This window comes from Aulostomus chinensis, chromosome 7 (genome assembly GCF_037954235.1).
Source record: "Aulostomus chinensis isolate RoL2024-O1b breed Wild chromosome 7, RoL_Achi_v1.0, whole genome shotgun sequence".
Classification (NCBI taxonomy): domain Eukaryota; kingdom Metazoa; phylum Chordata; class Actinopteri; order Syngnathiformes; family Aulostomidae; genus Aulostomus; species Aulostomus chinensis.
This window is the reverse complement of record NC_141326.1, coordinates 18,214,297-18,231,746: the sequence shown is the minus strand read 5'-3', so window position 1 is coordinate 18,231,746 and position 17,450 is coordinate 18,214,297. Positions and strand designations below refer to the sequence as shown.

General features: G+C 41.9%; 1 protein-coding gene across 12 annotated transcripts in view; it reads right to left on the bottom strand.

Moving 5' to 3' along the window:
- Window positions 1-17,450, bottom strand: part of mef2aa (myocyte enhancer factor 2aa) — a 66,562-nt gene continuing 49,112 nt past the window's right edge. For 2 of the 12 annotated variants that reach the window (XM_086208936.1, XM_086208935.1), the window contains exons 4-11: window positions 17,313-17,447; window positions 15,459-15,681; window positions 12,556-12,615; window positions 6,171-6,355; window positions 5,079-5,102; window positions 2,953-3,082; window positions 2,690-2,813; window positions 1-2,527 (exon numbers count right to left, since the gene is read on the bottom strand). In XM_086208936.1, the coding sequence (XP_086065062.1) occupies window positions 2,188-2,527; window positions 2,690-2,813; window positions 2,953-3,082; window positions 5,079-5,102; window positions 6,171-6,355; window positions 12,556-12,615; window positions 15,459-15,681; window positions 17,313-17,447 (1,221 nt within the window). In that variant the 3' untranslated portion in view covers window positions 1-2,187. The remainder of the gene's footprint in view (window positions 2,528-2,689; window positions 2,814-2,952; window positions 3,083-5,078; window positions 5,103-6,170; window positions 6,356-12,555; window positions 12,616-15,458; window positions 15,682-17,312; window positions 17,448-17,450) is intronic. The other 10 variants (XM_086208946.1, XM_086208937.1, XM_086208938.1 and 7 more) reach the window with 9 other exon arrangements.

The following is a 17,450-nucleotide window of genomic DNA, read 5'->3' as shown; positions in this document are numbered from 1 at the left end:
TTTTTTTTTTTGTTTTTTGTTTTTAATTTATTGCTATTTTTAACCTGCTGTGTAAAACATCGTTAGATAATAGAATACTAGTGTGAAGAATGCGTGAAGAGCGTCAGGGTATCCAAATAAATCAATAAAATGTTTTTGTGTACTCCAGCAACCTCCTGCTGCGCCACCTAACAGTCACGTGCTCATCCACCTGCGATGACATCATATTCCGTATTTATCGTGTGAATCGGGGGTTTAAAAACTGCATAGATTGTTACGGGTGTATATACTACCATGGAGCTGATAATGGGAACCGCGAGGGCAGAAAACACACAAGACAAGTCACAGTAAATGCAGAGTGATACCTCCCTTGTACAGCAAACTTTTCCTACAAATGTGTGCAATCCAGCAGTGAGATTGAAGCCGTCGGTGAATCGGCTACGGAGACGAGTTTGCTTCCGTAACGATGGAGAGGAAAAGCAAGTCGCAGGGCTTCTTTCCTCATCTGTCTCAGTGTGGTGTGATAACTCGACGTGCGTCGCAACACTTGTATGACTTCAGCGCGTTTTGACACGAAAGCCAATCATGAGATATGAAAATGTTTTCCACATAATTATTGCTGACCATTCTAGCAGACAACCGCCTACATTGTGAGGTCAGCAGCAATAACAGGATAGTGGATATTATGTGAAAGATAGCACGTCTTTCAGTTGAGCCATGTACAGTAACAATGGATTATTAGTCATCGATGTGTGTTTGGGACCTTGGGTTTTGAATGTTGGCAGTGTATTCTGCAGCTGCTGGTAGACAACTAACACAATAGGAGAGAAGAAAGCCCATTTCCCCTAGCCTTGTGATCATCCTTCACAAATACGACAGCAGTGGAACTTCAATCTCACAGCATTGTTAGAACAATGTCTTAAGAACAAACAGTCGCCACTAATAGAGAGACAGAGAGAGAGTGAGAGAGAGAGAGAAAGAATGAGAGAGAGAGAAAACATATTGACCACCTGGAGCGAAAACACACGGGAGGTTTTGTTGATGATTCAATTTTGGCGCGATTACAGTAAAATGAAGAAAACAGCAAATAATTGACCAGCGAATGATCTACTTTTTAAGGGTTTACACTTGTAAACTTGGCTGTAATCCACAAAAATATACTTTTCTTGAAAATGGTGATCGCACAGTACATTCAGAATGTACCCACACCCTGGTGATATATATATATTAAAGTCGCTATTTACACAACAAAAAGAAAATGTTTGGCTCAATTTTTCAATTGTACAAACAGAACAGCAAGTGTCCATGGCTTTAGATATCGAGTCCGGGTTTACACGACGTCACGCTGCTTGAAATGAAGCACAATAAAAAAGAAAAAGTATGACCAAGAAGAAAAAAAAATGGTGCATTTGAGTGAATTGTTCGGAAACCATAGCAACTGTACAAAAACAACACAAAGAGAACAGCTTTGGCTTATATAACTGATGAACTGTTACACAAATTTCTCACCAGTTCAACTGGACAGGTTCGCATTATCTTAATTGCACATTTACATATCCTACTCTTTAAACTTAAAATGAATAGTATGTCATTATTGCAATATATTCTGTCATTATCTCATTTTTACCTTCAACAGTATTGTTTCATGTATTTGATAACTGTTGTAAATGGTTACATTATTATCAAAATTCCTGTATAGTATGAATTAACTTCTGTATCTCCTGATTGAAGGGATCAATAAATTAGAAGAGGCCACTAGAGATAGAGGTGTGGTTACAGCATGATTTTAAAAGATAGTTCTTGCAGTGAAGTCGTATGTAAGGGTCCTCGGGCCTGTAAGCAACACAACTTTCTCTGATTGTTTGCAATTTGCAAGCACAACAGCAAAACAGCAACTACATGTAAGTGCCTGACTAAACCACTTACTACAACAATCTACCGCCTATTGTTTAACAATTTTCAACGTTGTTCTTCTGCAGACATCATCTGAATTGCACCAAGTACCTGATACCACCTGCTTGTATCAGTTTGAGGATTTACTTAAGATATGTCCTGACTCATATTTGCCACTCTGTCATCCAAATTGAACTAGAGTTGAAGAATAATATCGTAAAGATAGCTCTAAGGACCCTTGCTCTTTCTTTTATCTCCATGTCAAACCCCTCCCTCTCTCTGACTGGCTGGTGACTGGAGGCTTCATCAGGGATTTTATGTCACCCAAGTGTCCATGCGCAAGCGCTTGACCGAGGGGCTCTCCCTGTCGTCAGATCCAGCCGGGGGTCTACCCAGCCCCAGAGGTGAGTGGAAGTCTGGCCGGTGGTCCTCACGATCGCTGCCATCGTAAGAGCTACAGGAGGAGCTGAGGCTGTCGGCGGGTGAACGTCCAAGAACTTCTTGTCGGCTGGATCCTTGCTGAGGCTGTTGCGGGGGGAAGCCAGAGGGCGTGACACGCTCCCGTGGCGGCGAAATGGGCTCGGACTTGATGTTAACACTCTGGCTAGTGCTGATGGAGAGGTTGGAGCCCTGAGGTAGGTGACCTCCACCACTGCTGAGAAAATAAGAAGTCAACATACAAATTTGAAATGGAACAATGTAGTGATGAGAATGTAGATGTGTGATTCAACATGATATCATACAGCAGAGAGGGTGATGATTTAATAAACAAGGGGCGTCTGGACAATGCACCTCCGTTTGGAAGCGCGTTACTCACACCAAAGAATTAAGAGCTGCTTGGCCCAGTTGATGTTGTTGCCATGCTGACATGGAGCCCAGTGAGAGCCCAGGAGAGCTGAAGCCCTGTAGGGATGAGATCTCTGCGCTGCTCAGGGAGTATTCTTGAAAAACAAACACAGCCACATGCAGTGAGAACACGCTCATATTTCAGCTACAATACAGAGTACCACTGAGAGAAGAGCAGGAACTAAGAGCACGCTGTTAAAACAGCAGTTGTTTTAAGTCTGAGGGGAGACTCACCAGCGGGGTTGTAGGAGGTGGGCATGCCTGAGTAGACCAGGCCTTGAGGGGGCAAGCTAGGGGTGGTGACAGACACAACTGGAGTGGCCAGCGGCTGGGTGGACTGAGAGCTGCTTATCCTCTGGGTATTCTACAAAGCACACAAAATAAGGCAAACGGTTTAAAACAAAGTAGAATAATAATTTAGTATTTGTTCAAAGCGAAATATTTCTCAGATGGTTCCTACTGTTCATACTGGGTTGACATAATGAAATAAATGTTATAACCACAACAACCACAAGATGGTGCTGTAGCTTCATGGCTATGGCTCAGTATCTGACCGCGCCATAATTGATAAGATTACATTCTTAAGAGGCAAATAACTGATATGCAATGTACAGTTTATATTAGCACTTAAATTACACATATTATATAAAGTTCCTTAACTCTACATAACGTGTTTACTTACCAGTTTTTAATATTTAGTACCTCCTGATGTTCTATTTTGCTGCTGCAACACTTGGAATTTCCTCATATCTGGGACTTTTCAAGAATTATTTTTTTCTTAATGTATTTCAGTGCTGTATTAGTAATAGTATTAGCACAATTCTTGTATTAATATTAGTATTATGCTAGAGTATATTTATAGATATCTCTATTATCACAGCTGCTGTGATGTTGTAGTTGTCTCTATCGGTCTCTCTCATCCCAACCGGTCGAGGCAGATGGCTGCCTACTCAGCATTCGGGTCCACTTCAACGTTTCAGCGCCACTACCAGCAAGCGCTCGCTCACTAGGGGGTTACTTTATGAAATGAATTTCAAGATTTTTGCTCTAGCCTTGCTCTATTTGTGAAGTGTTATATAGTAACTTTTGCTGTGACTTGTTGCTATACAAACACGATGAAAAGGACTTCTTTTGAGAATTGTTGAGTGTAAATTCATCGAAGGAGTGTGGTACTAGACCTGCTCTACTTGGAAAAGTGTCATGAGATAACTTTTGTTGTGATTTGGCGCGATACAAATAAAATTGACTTGACATATAAAACTGCAAATACAGTTTATGGTGAATTTAGCCTATATCAAAATTGGCATGTGTTCAAAAATAATTATTTAACTAAAATAAATATTTCATTTGTTTCACTGAAGTTTAATAAATTACAGATGCAGAAAATATGCTCCTTCCTACATAATGGGGTTGAAAAGTAACTGAATATATTCTTTGTATAACACACAGATTGACTTGAGAAGTGACTCTATTAAATGAGTAGTGAACACCGAGGAGGAACATTCAACTTGATCCACTCAAAGGGAGACAAATCCAAGAGGGGTAAAGTGATCATAAGTGAGAGGGTGAAAAGAGATCATAAAGCTCCAGTGGGTTTTTAGTGCAGTGACTGTCATGCAGTCCACACCAACTCACCAACAAAGCATGGTGTGGTCATGCGGCACACTTCGATGCAAGCTCCAAAAAAACAAAAACAAAACAAAACATAAACTCCGACTACAGTAATCAAACGCAGACGTCGCGTGGAACCATTCCGACACAAATCCTCTGTACATAATGAAGCAAACATATGTGCAGCTGCCAGCGGTTACGTTTGAAGCAGCATTGCATCATGATCTAGCTGACGGCTTCCTCGTATTGTTCCAACTCTCTCCAGCCAGATGACTTCACCAAACCCAAGTATCTCACAAAATGACTTCATTCAAGATGATGTAATCTTCTCTGCCTTAGAAAAATATAAATCATTTAGATTTTGTACTCAAAGGCCTCCTGACTATAAAAATGTTTGGACTGTAACAAGAAAATAATGGTTAAAAAAAATAAAGCACTAATTTGCTCTTATCTTTCACACACACGCGCACACACACACACACACACAAACACACACTTTGTTTTAAATGATACACATGACAAGTAAGGGAGTGGAGGAGCCAATATAACAGGCTGAGGCAATTTTCACGGGCCAAACCCAAAACATGCAGTGACAAAACCTTTTTTTTCTTCTTTTTTTTAAATATTAAATATATTATTGCTGTCAATTCTGAGAGCCAATCTCCGGTTTGAGCGCTGCCTTTTAGTCGAGCATGTGTGATTACCGGAAGCGTGTTCACCCATTTTCCCAGGAACTTGTCAAAACTCACCAAATCCATTTCCTCCTCCTCCGACTGCCCTCAACAGAAGAAAAAGAACAGAGGCAGAGTTACAGAGAACAGTCAGAGTGACTATAAATCGCTCTGGAATATAGTTCCGCCACAAAGAAAAATAATAAGAGAAGTGTGGATGACCGCTGCTATAAACGCAGTCGTTACATTTTGGTAGTCAGTTGGTGCTAACTGTCCAAAGCGCCACATTAATGTGACTCACATATGTGGCCACAAAAGTCCAACAATGGGCAACAGACAAGCTGTGAAGTTCTCAGAGAAAAGCCAGAAAGATGTTGTTCCTTCCCTGTTACCAACAATGTAGCCCCCTTCATTTTACATCTATTTGCAGTTCACTGTGCCAGAGGCAGAAGCCCATCTTTCGTCTTTTTCTGTACAGTGGGACATGCGACTGCGACCAGGCCACGGCTGTCTTAATACCCACACTCAATCAATAGCGGCAGGAAGACACGACAAGGGCGACAAGATATTATCTGGCTCACACCCTGGGCCCCTGATTAAGTCTTCATCTACACTCTGTCACACTGAGATGTGATTAATTTAATACCATTATGGCCTAATGACAGGCTGTCTACTAGCCTGCCACTGCCAGCACCCTCCACAGCCTCTACCAAAACGCTTGGTTGGCTCAGACAGAACTGAACCCACCTCTCTCACTACTCCTCTCGACCTGTTCCACATGCCACCATGGTAACACACAGGTGGAGCATCAGCAGTAACCCAAAGTGAATTTACCAAACACAATCCCTTCCCCGGTGTGGCTGACAACAGGAGAAATACATACATTTTGCACACATCTGAAGACATTTCTTAAATGATTTAGGAATGAGATTGGAGAGTAGCCTCAGGTGTTCACTGGGGTCAGAGCGCTCAGCTCCTTCAGTATTAGAAGGAGAAAAGGTAATGAGAGAATGTTATGACACCCACAATCTCACCAGCGCGGCGTCAGAAATGTGTGTCTGCAAAGTTTGGCGATAACTTATAAAAGATTTGCTAAATGCTCTTCAGAGAAAATGGTGAGAGGTCCCCCAGCTCGTGATACTCATGTGCAGCTGTGTGCTCTGTGCTCACCAGTGGGGGCATCATCCCTTTGCTAGATGGAGGGATAACAACCCGGAGGTCTGGCTTGCGGCCTCCCATTCCCATGGTCCCTCCAGGGGGTGGTGGAGACTTAGTAGGCATGACTTTACCCAAGCCATTGCCGCTGGGTGTGCTGAGGAGGCCCGGGGAGCCCCTGGGGTTGACGAAACCGTTCCCTGCAGAGGTACACAAAGACAGAAACACATCATCAAACTATGGAGTGTGACTGACAACACTCCCAGTCATCAAGCATACCCAATCACACTCTGTTGTTTTCCAGTTTGCTGCAGCGCGCAGCGTTAAGTGTTTTTAACCCTCTGGGAAGTTTTAATAGACTTGTATAATTATCCTGCACATTTACAAAAATAAAATGTCCATTTCAAAATTGATGAGCCTTTTATTTTTATTGTGAATGATCACATCAAAGTACATTCTTTGCATCTTGAGATGAGGAGCACTTCCCTGACAAATGTACTGTGACTACTTAAAGAAAATAACTGAAGCCATTACAGCTGAATAAAAAACAATAAAAAAGCTGTAGGTTTTGTTTTTGCACGCAAGCAACAGTAAAGTCCTTCAACATTCACAATGTGATGTGCAAAGTCCAATTCTCCTTGCTTCTGCTAGATCACTGGAAAATTTTTCAAAGGGCAGAAATTGAAAAGATTATTAAAGTTCAACAAGAAGTTCCCTTTGGTAAATGGATTTCACAGTAGTGCAACTAAAACCTTTTTTGTGTACAGTACTGAATTTTTTTAGTCTGCCAAATAAAATCTGCCATAATAAAGCATTAGGGTATCAAAAGTCAACCCTTCTACCACTACACGTTAAGAAAATAGGTTCCCCATAAACAAACCATGCTGGTTTCATTAAACTATTGTCTTTGTTTTAAATTTCATGACACTGTCTGACTCATCTGAACCAAGTCTGCAGATGGACTTTGTAAATTCCACTCAAATCCACTCTACTGACAGTGAGATCCCCCCTCCCAAAAAAAAAACCCAATGAAATAACACTTTTAAGCATGCTACAATCCAAAATTCCAAACTTTATATGCAAAACCATGCGTGTGTAATTTACTTGATACGTGCAAAAACTTGCTGAAATCCAGAAAAGAAATGGAAGAAAGAAATGAATAGTATCCAGTGCTGCATCAACAGATCAGTAACACTTCAACAAGTTGCTGGCTTCTCTATTGTGTTCAGTGTATCCCAGTGAAACATGAAGTGTGTGCACAACGAGTAGGCTCTTGCGTAGGAACATAATGGAACAATAGCCCCTCTGACTACAGATAAGGACACCAACAATTCATGGTCAAATAAACAGTTATGAAGCCCACAATGGTATCTCACAGCTGAATCAACAGTATATACAAGCAGCTATCAGCTCTGGCTTTGATCATACAAGAATTGGCTGCTGCTTGAAAACTCTGTTTACAGAATTAGTGAAGTAAATGTCCAAGGTCCTATAAATATCACTGCTGATTAAAAGCAGGAGAAATGTTAGTGCAAAAAGAATTTCATGTAAAGCACTGAGATATGGTGATGGGGAAAGATGAGATTCTAAATCACAAAGATGCATTTTTAGCCATGTTCAACACACACACGCACACACACTGCCCTAACTAGTGAGAAGGGAATAGAGATTTCCGACACTTGTGAATGATCATTTCATCACTGACAGCCATAGTGTTGCAGAGCTGTAATTTAGGCATAAATATGACACATATCGTTAGAAGAGAGATGACAAATGTCTAGACAAATCTGCACTTCTTTAATTTTATACGCATTGAAAATAAGTGCTTGCTCACGAGTCTCTTTCACTGGAATTAATATCAAGAGCATGGTTCTAGACCTACTTTATTTGTAAAGCGTCATGAGATAACTTGAGTTGTGATTGATACTACAAAAATGAAATGAACTTGACTCGCATGTTTGGGGATGAATGAATGTAGCGGATGACGTATGTGGTGTACCGTTACTGATCAAAGCAGAAAGTCTAGGAGGTTTACTTTTACCCAGAGAGCTGTTACATGATGGTGATTCACTCACATTTACCGACAAAGTGCTGACTGTTCAAAGTGTGGGTGAAAATGACAGGTGGCAGCGATAACGTTTCATTAGAGCATTATGATGAGACGTGCTGGAAAGTGTCCGTCATGCCTGCCAGTAGCTCATGTCACCATCATTACGCCGCGCCCATAGCCCCACCCCCAAGTCAGTATTTGGATTATTGATGGTGTTCCATTGTGATGAGCACAGTAGTGCCTCTTCACTTCACTATAGAAAAAAAGAGTCTCTTCACCTCTTTATGACATTTAATGGCAGAATTGGCAAATGTCTATTAAATCAGCAAATGGTGACACAATACGCATTCATTAAAAATAACATATGTTTCATTATCTAATTTGATTACAGATAATAATTATAATAATAATAACAAGCAAACATAAGAGGAAGAAGTACCTTCAGGCTCAGGCCCTTATAATAATAATAATAATAATAATAACAAGAATAATAGTTCCTATTCCACAGCACTGGTAATGAGACATACCAGTGACATCAGAACAAATCACTTTGTTACACAGAGAGAGCTTTTTAAAACATCAAAAATGGATGTCTGGAGAAACATTAGTTGTTACATTTAAACCAACTCATGTGACTTGCCACAAATTAAAAAAATCTTTGAAGAATGTTTTTTTTCAGTTCCTGCAGCTGGACCATGCTACCGTCGCCATGTTGCTGGTAGGACAGAGTTTACTGGTACGCAGAATGGTAGAAGTCAGGCCAAAGGCTTTGAATTAGTTGTTTTTACCTAACTTGGCAGAAGTAATAAAAGCTTAGAGAATGACTCCTGAATCTCTCCTGCTGGTGCTAAGATCCCTACTGCTGTATTCATGGATTAAATCAGAGATGGCTGAACCCCTCTTTCAGTGTACAGCTGACTAAAGATGTCATCAGATGTCACCATTTCCTAATTTTTTTAAATAACTGCCAAGACAACACATGTGACAGTATAAATCCTTCAGGCTATGCATTTAGAGCAAGGACAACAGCCACAAGGTAAAGATCCAGCCTTTCAGCAGATGATTTTGTCTGACGTCTCACCTCCTTCTATATACAGGCCCCTGTAACACTGGTTGTGTTGACTGAAACCTGTGCATGTTAAAAGCTGCTTGACTTCTCTTCATTGCCCTAAATTATTAACACGGTCTTGGAAGGGGCATTATGTAAGGGCTTGTGTTTACAACTGAAACCTTCGGTGTTATTTGAAGGAAATGAGGGAAAAAAGACAGTGATTTATTGTGTATGTACAGTATTTCAGGCTCAGGGAAAAAACTAAATGTCTTGATGAATGAGAACAAATAATAGATGTGAATCCAGGGCCTTCAGATAAAGACACAATTCTAATTAAAGCTGCAAGCAGCGTTGTTAGGGCCTGAGCCCCCGCGCGGCCTACGGCCGCGTCCTTGACACCGGCCCGAATCCAACGGTGTAATCGGCAAATCCCTAGGCCTTGTAGTTTAGGAGATACGAGCCTCAGTTCGCTGCACAGTGTGAGAGCAGAGCTGAGACCCGGCCCTTTAAGAGCCCCTCCCTTCTCTGCTCGCTCTCTGCCATCTCTGTCAGAGCTGAGAGCAGAGCTGAGAGCAGAGCTGCCAGCTGGCCCTTTAAGAACCCCTCCCCCGCTGCACTGTCTCTGATCTGTGCTAGAGTGGAGAGAGTGGAGGATTAAGAGAAATGTAGTGTGGAAAAGCTGAATAAGTCGGCATACGTTGGTCAAAAGTCACACAAAATACCATATTTTTGTAGGGATTTTTGTCAGGAATACAGTGGTGTGTTTTTAAAAGCTGTGGAATGTATGGTGTAGATGTGAGAAGCATTTGTTTGAGAGTATGTACCCTGAGAGGACACGCTCTCCCCATAGACTTCCATTGTAAGGCGAAAAGTGTCTCCCCCACTTTGACGGCTCATAAAATCCAAACCGAGCGCGTAGTATATTAACCTTGAACAACTTTTAATCAGCACAGTTGGGAGAGTAATGTGTGAAAGTTTGGAAGCCCTGGCATTTACGGTTTAGGAGGAGATAGATTTTGTTCGGGGCGCAAAATTGTCCAAAATTAGACATTCGTGTCCAAATTGTGGACATCCTGTTACAGTTAGGTCAGGGGTGTGAGTGTATGATTTATCCGTCTTGATGAGACGAGTTCAATGGTGTTTGTCCCATGTCTGTAGGACATTCCTACAGTCTGTGGCGTGGTTTTTTGTGTATGTAGGTGGCGCTATTGAGTAGAGCGCCTGTTTTTTTTTCAATTATCGAATTTTTCGCCGCACCCGATGTGCTTACCAAATTTGGTGAGTTTTCATGCATGTTTAGGGGGTCAAATTTACTTTTGAAGTGGCGAGTGTGACTTCGAAACATAATAGGGTCTTCGCCAGGGACTGGCTCAGGCCCTAAAAATAGATCCCATGCGCAGCCCTATTGTTTGGTCTCAGAAATGCAACCAAATCGGATATGCAGAATCTAATTTGTTAAGACAAAAGACAGATGGCAACCAGGTGAAAAAAAGATTGTGCCAGCACTCTACTTGACAATTAACATTTTTGCTTTTTGTACAGCATGACTATGATTAATGATCATCCTGCAACCTCATCTTCAACCAAACCACACATGAACCAAAGGAAAGAAAACTTTCTGTTAGCAAACTATACACAAAAACAGACTTTGTACAACGACCACATTATCTGTTGAGCACACAAACAAGCTTGTGTTTCAAAAGCTTGTAAGGCTCCAATATTAATGAAGGCATGTGTACCGCTTGTAGATATATTACATAACGGACAACGTTCTCTTAAATGCTCCTTGTTCACTGCAAACTACATTTTAAACGCTCAGCAGTCAAGGGCTAGAGCTTGTAATTAGTTGTAATTGTGTAAATTGTAGAGATCTATTACAGAACTGCCAGTGCACAGGGTAACAGTATAAAATGAGACTTCAAGAGATTATTGGTAGCTGTGGAGCCATGATGTAAACCAAAGACTAACAAAACAAAACAAATGGCTAAATTCACCAAGAACAACTAAAATGCATTTGCTTGAAGAATTGTCCCTGTGACATCAGCATATGCATGCTTGCATGTCAGGTAAGAGGTAAATTATAACTCCCTGAGACCCCACAATTAAATCAGCTGCCCATCATTCCTAAAAGGGTCCTGGGGGGCTGAGGGGAAACTAAGCAGGAGCCTCTTGTGCCTCATGCTAATAAAATGTACAGTATTTGAGCGAAACTTGTTGTGCATGTGTGTAATCTCCCCTCTGTGGTGACACCATCAAACAGGAGAGAAGATATCACATGGCACATCCTCCATCTGGTAACTTTGAAAGGCTCCTGCTGCAGTCATAGCTGCTACTTGTGAAAAAGCAGAGCTATGTCAGGAATGGTCATCTGACAGCAGGGCTAGAGAGGTTCCTCCTCCCAGTAGTCTCTCCTGTTCTACACACTCGGTACAAACAACAGCTGCAGCATGCTCACGCTGTGCCAAATGCTGACGCAAATGCTGGCACAGAATCCCAACTCTACCAGGACCACACCCCAAACTTAAGTTACCCAGCACCTTCCTCAGAACAACAACTGCCAAGGCGGTCTCCTGCTCTTTAATCAATGCATAGCAATATTCCATTGTAAGCTTATATTCTTTCCACCCTCTCAAAGTTTTGGGCATTTAATATCCTACAGTTTAATGACAGAACTTCAGAAACACTACTAGTGCCAAAAGTTGAGTGACAAGGAAAGAGTTAAACTCCACCTGCCTCCGCCTCTCACACAGCACATTGCAGCCATGACAGCCTGTCCGGTCATTGTGTACTGAAGACTTAGTGGGATGTCATGGCCCGAATACCTACAGGGTTATGCTGGTCTAGGCAGCTTACAGACCCTCTCCAGCCTTATAAGGGCTGCTGGGGTAGTGGGGGAAAACAGATGCACCTGTCAATAGAGGGAAGGAAACAGGAGCGGGGAGGGCCACGTCGAGATGACAAGTTCAAAGGAAACGTTGAGTTTATTTACCTGCCAAAGTCAGTTTGACTGCTAATTGCCTTGTCTGGTTACCATTTTAAAGCCAAAACACCACACTGCTGAACTGTTTTCATCTCTCATGCATGCATATGTCACAGATTTCCTGTGTTGAGAGGAGGTTCACATGTAGCCTCTTCACATGCAGTAAAAATACAATCAGGCAAAGGCGCTCTCAGTTGACGACAGTGACAACTGTCTTGAACCAATCACAGATGGATACACAACTATCCAGCTCGTGCTAAGCAGGAGGCCTATTGGGCAGAGCTACAGAGAGCTAATAAATCTCTCCGGGAGGACTTACCCGCTGGGCTGGAGCCCACACCACTTGGCACTGAAAGGTCTGTGGTATCCAGCATGCCACCTAATGAGATGCACAGAGTGATATGATTAACCATCTGCATCCTGCTGCAAAGTAGCAGAGAATGTGATGGAGATGCCGGAACAGACATGAAAATGTCATGTACCTTTATCTCTGAAGCACACAGAAGGGAGGAACTATCCCTGAGTCCTCACAAAGAGAACATTATCAAAGAGAGAGAGAAACATCGAGCATGATGTTTCTTATGTTTATAAAGTTTAAGACTTTGCAGTGCAGCATTCCACTTTGAGGAAACACTTGCAGCAAGCATTCAGCCATTGTTTTGGAAATCTATCAGAGCCTCTTGTCACTGTTTTATAAAAACACAACTACGCAGACAAGTCCAAGAGATACACTAAAAGCAAAGCAAAGCGAGCTACAGTAGAATGCCCCATGAGCCTGTTTAGGAAATGTACTGATAAACAATGAACTGGGAAATAGAGAATAATCAAGAACGAGGTGTTATTGTGAAAAACAACCATTAAGTAATCCCACTGCAAATGAGAGGGTGTCAGCCAGTTCAGATACGTGGTCACATCTGAATGATGCATTTCACACCTTGTTGCATGAACCTCTGTCAAATGCAGTGCAGCTAAATCAGACCAGTCATACAAGTACCTGGGTGCACTGACATAATCGTTTCACAATACTGATGTAGTAAAAGGTGTGATGATGAGAATTTCTGCGGGTGTGAAAAAAAAACACACACGCACACATACACACACACCAGGTAGAGTGTGTAAAATAAGTACTCGCCCTCAGTTACAGCTTATATCTGATACCTTTGGGAAAATGTAGACTTTTTGTTATAGAAATAAAAAAAGACAATTAAGAGAATATGTGGACTTATTCACTTTCTTGCCAAGAGAACAGCACTCTCTGATCAGGGCTTAATCAAGCTGGAACAAGGAGGCAAGAAGCCAAGCTTTACCGAAAGACGAGAAGCAAGGTAAAACAGCAAGTTCGGCACGGTTACAAAAATCTGCCAGCCAACCCTTCTAAAGATCACAAATTAAGTGTATCTTAAAGCGAGTTATGTCTCAAATCTATGTCTTGGCTGCAGTTCTGTCATCAGAGCAAAGTTCCCAAGCAACCAACCTACATACTAACTGAACAGACACAAAGTAGATCATCAAAGAACTTAAAGTACTGCAATAAACTGTCTTTTCTTTAAGAATTGGAATTATATACAAACATATTTTCTCCTTGAAGTTTTCTTTTTACTCATGTATAAACCTACATGTAGTCACATATATATACATTATATGGGGAAAGTATGTAACAGTACAAAATCAACAAAGATGTGTAAAAACTTTCTCTACAACTTCTAACTGTCAAGTGTCTATTTCTGTTTGTGTATGGAGCAAAACCCCATCCATTCATCCATTTTCTAAACCGCTTATCCATTAGGGGTCGGGGGGGGGGGGCTGGAGCCTATCCCAGCTGACACTGGGCGAGAAGCGGGGTTCACCCTGGATGGGCCGTGGAGCAAAACCCTAAAATTAAAACGATTAGTGAGTGACCTTAAATAGAGTTAGGACTTGATTTTGTTTTCTACTGCTGGAGGTTGAGGTTTTTCCCTTCTCTTCCTTGTCTTTATGCTAAACCAAAAGAATAAACTCTTGGTTTCAAGATGTACACAAATTAATTAATGTTCATTTCGCAGACCTAAGTTATCAATATTACAGACTTACCACTGGCAGAAAGAATACACACATATTCCCAAATATGTCAAATTATTTTATCAGAAATTTGCTATATAACTCACAAGTTAGGGCTGTTAACAAATATTCTAAATTCAATCAAGATACTCAAATTGTAAGAAAAAAATGTACATTCTACTGTGAAAATTAATAAAAAAAGAAAAAAGAAAAAAAATTCTATCCATTTTCTATCGCTTATCTTGTTAGGGGTTGTGGGGGCGCTAGAGCCTATCCCAGCTGCCTTCAGGTGAGAGGCGGGGCTCACCCTGGAGGGGTCGCCAGAAAAGAAAATAATTCACTTTATCTAATTATATCAGTGGCTCCCCGTTTAATTCAGAATAGAATTCAAAATTCTTTTTTTAACATACAAAGCCCTCAACAATCAGGCACCTTCATACCTAACAGAGCTCATAGTCCCCTATTATGCAGACAGAATCCTTCACTCCCAGGATGCAGGGTTACTTGTGGTTCCTAGAGTCTCTAAAAGTAGAATAGGAGTCAGATTCTTCAGCTATCAGGCTCCCCTCCTGTAGAGCCACCCCTCAGTTTCAGTTTGGGATGCAGACACCCTCTCTATGTCTAAGAGCAGATGTAAGACTTTCCTTTTTGATAAAGCTTATCGTTAGGGCTGCTTAGGCTAGCCTTTAGATATGCTGCTATAGGTTTAGTCTGCTGGGGGATCGCCCATGATGCACTGGGCTTCTCTCTCCTCCTCTCTGTCCTCCTGTACTAGTGTTACTAACTCGTCTTCTCCGGAGCCTTTGTGCTTCCCCACTTCGCAGATCCCTGACTGATGCGGCTGGAGGAGGCTATAGACCTGAAGAGGCTCAAGCTGCCTGCCACTCTTAGCACCACCTGCTCATGTCCCCATCTGTCCATCATTCTTGTCCCCCTTTCTCTCTCTCTTTATCTCTATCCCTCTATTTCCTTCTGTATATCTGTCTTTCTCCATTCTCTCTTTATCTCTGCTTCACTCTCCTGCTCTCTTTTCCTCCAACCGGTCAAAGCAGATGGCCGTTCCCATTGAGTCTGGATCTGCTCAAAGTTCCTGCCTGTTAAATTGCTTTAATCAAATGTTTAAGTGGTTTGGATCATGCTCACAATGCAGCTTTGACCAACGGACAAGAGACGATGCCCACTAACCTGCACTGCCTGCACTGGTGGGCCTCTGGGGGCCTCCACTAGTGCCCACGTTCCTGTGCAGAGAGGCCTGTGGAGGAGACAGCATCCCACTGTCACTCAGAGAGGCTGTTGCTGCTGCCAGGGTCTGGCTGCCCAGAGTCCCTCCTGGCTGGTACATGGCATTAGGATTGGATACAGGCACTGCCACGTGCATGGAGAAGTTCTGCTGAGGCAATGCTGTAGGCTGCAAGAGGGAGACAAACACACACGGATATTTACACACAAACACACACAATCCTAGACCTGATGGGTCAGTGGTTGTCATGGTATCATTAACAAGAGAGCTACCCCCGAGGGTTAGCTTTTGTAAGCAAACACATTCACAAGGCAGATCACACAGAAACTGTAAAAATAGAACAAAATATAAAATACATTATCTTTTGAGGCTCTGCAGTTTATTTATATGAAAGAATATTCTAAAAATATGTCTGCTCTACATCTAACGGCTATTGGGTGTCACCATATAATCATCAAAACAGTTTACTCTGATTAGCATCATACATATAGAAAACACAGATCTTCAGTGCTACTGCAGCACGCACAAAACAAGAAACAAAAAACTCAAAAACATGCATTTAGGTGATCACTTTGGCAGTGCAGCACTCAGCACTAAAGACATACATGTTGCCTTTGGACACACTAATGCAATTCTCTCGTACAGCAGCAGGGTAACAGGGATTGACAGTTACAAGAATCGTGACTCACATGCATTTACCTACAGAGTGCTGACTGTGCAAAGCGTAAGTGAGAATGACAGGTGGCAGTGAAAACATTTCATCATAGCATTATCCAGTGGACCAGTCGGTGTGTTATCATTAGTTTGTTAATGGCAAATGATGCTCCTTATGTCAGGAACATAGAAACTACTGCTTAGTAAACACTATGTTCTTGCACAGGTCTAATATTGTCACGCATGATAAGATCACAACAGATATGTGGTATTTTATTGGTCGAGCCAGTGTGAAATCTGATGAAAAAGTAGGAGGACGCTAAATGATAGTATAGTTTTTGTGCTCTGGGAACACGACTGGAGGAGTAATCGGACATACTTAATGCTAGAATACATCAAGAGAGGGGAAGTTGTAAAGATCATATCATTAAGAAACTTTGAAATGTTTTATTAATGTTCTTTTTGTTGTTGTTGTTGACTTTTTTGCCCCTGATACCAATTCATCCTCCCTGGTAATTCTTCCATCCCCTCAGCCTCTGCACCTGATGGTGAGGAGTTTCACTGGGGGGGTAGCATGTGGGAGGACTACGCTATTCCCACTAGTTGGCCTCACCCCGAAACAGGCATTCCGAGAGACCAGAGGAGGCGCCACCCACAGACACGGCCAACAGCGTCTGTATGGACACCCAACCAAGCCAGAGGCCCACCATGTTGGCAGGCTACGTGATAGACTGCTGCACTACCTGGGTACCTGAATAAACTTTTATTACGATATGAGGTAGAAAAAGACCCCTAAAAAACACCAAACCTTTTTGACAAACACCACTACATTTACTGCTGTTTGAATTATGGTAGCATGATCCTGATACAACAGCGTAATCTTTCCAGTGGAATTATTCACTTATTCATACGATGTGATCTTATCAGGGTGTGCCAAAATATCAGTTGCAGAACAAATCAACATAAGAAATGTACACCCAGAGGAGGGGGGCATTTATCTTGAGCGAGAGTAGTTCTGAAAGAAGTTGACAGAGGTTCTGGTGGTGGTGGGAGGGTAACGTAAAGAGGAAAAAGTTAAATGAAGAAAAGAGTGAAAATCCTTTGTGCCACAAAGCCAAGCAAAACATTGCATTTACAGTACTTACGATTTTATGATTTCTCATCATATTATCAAACTCCTCATTAATTTTTTTATACTTTTCTTCAGTGTGAGGAGTGAGGACATATGAGGCATCGGGGTCCGGGCTATCACAACCTCTGTGTTCTTTCTTGTTTAGCGCCTG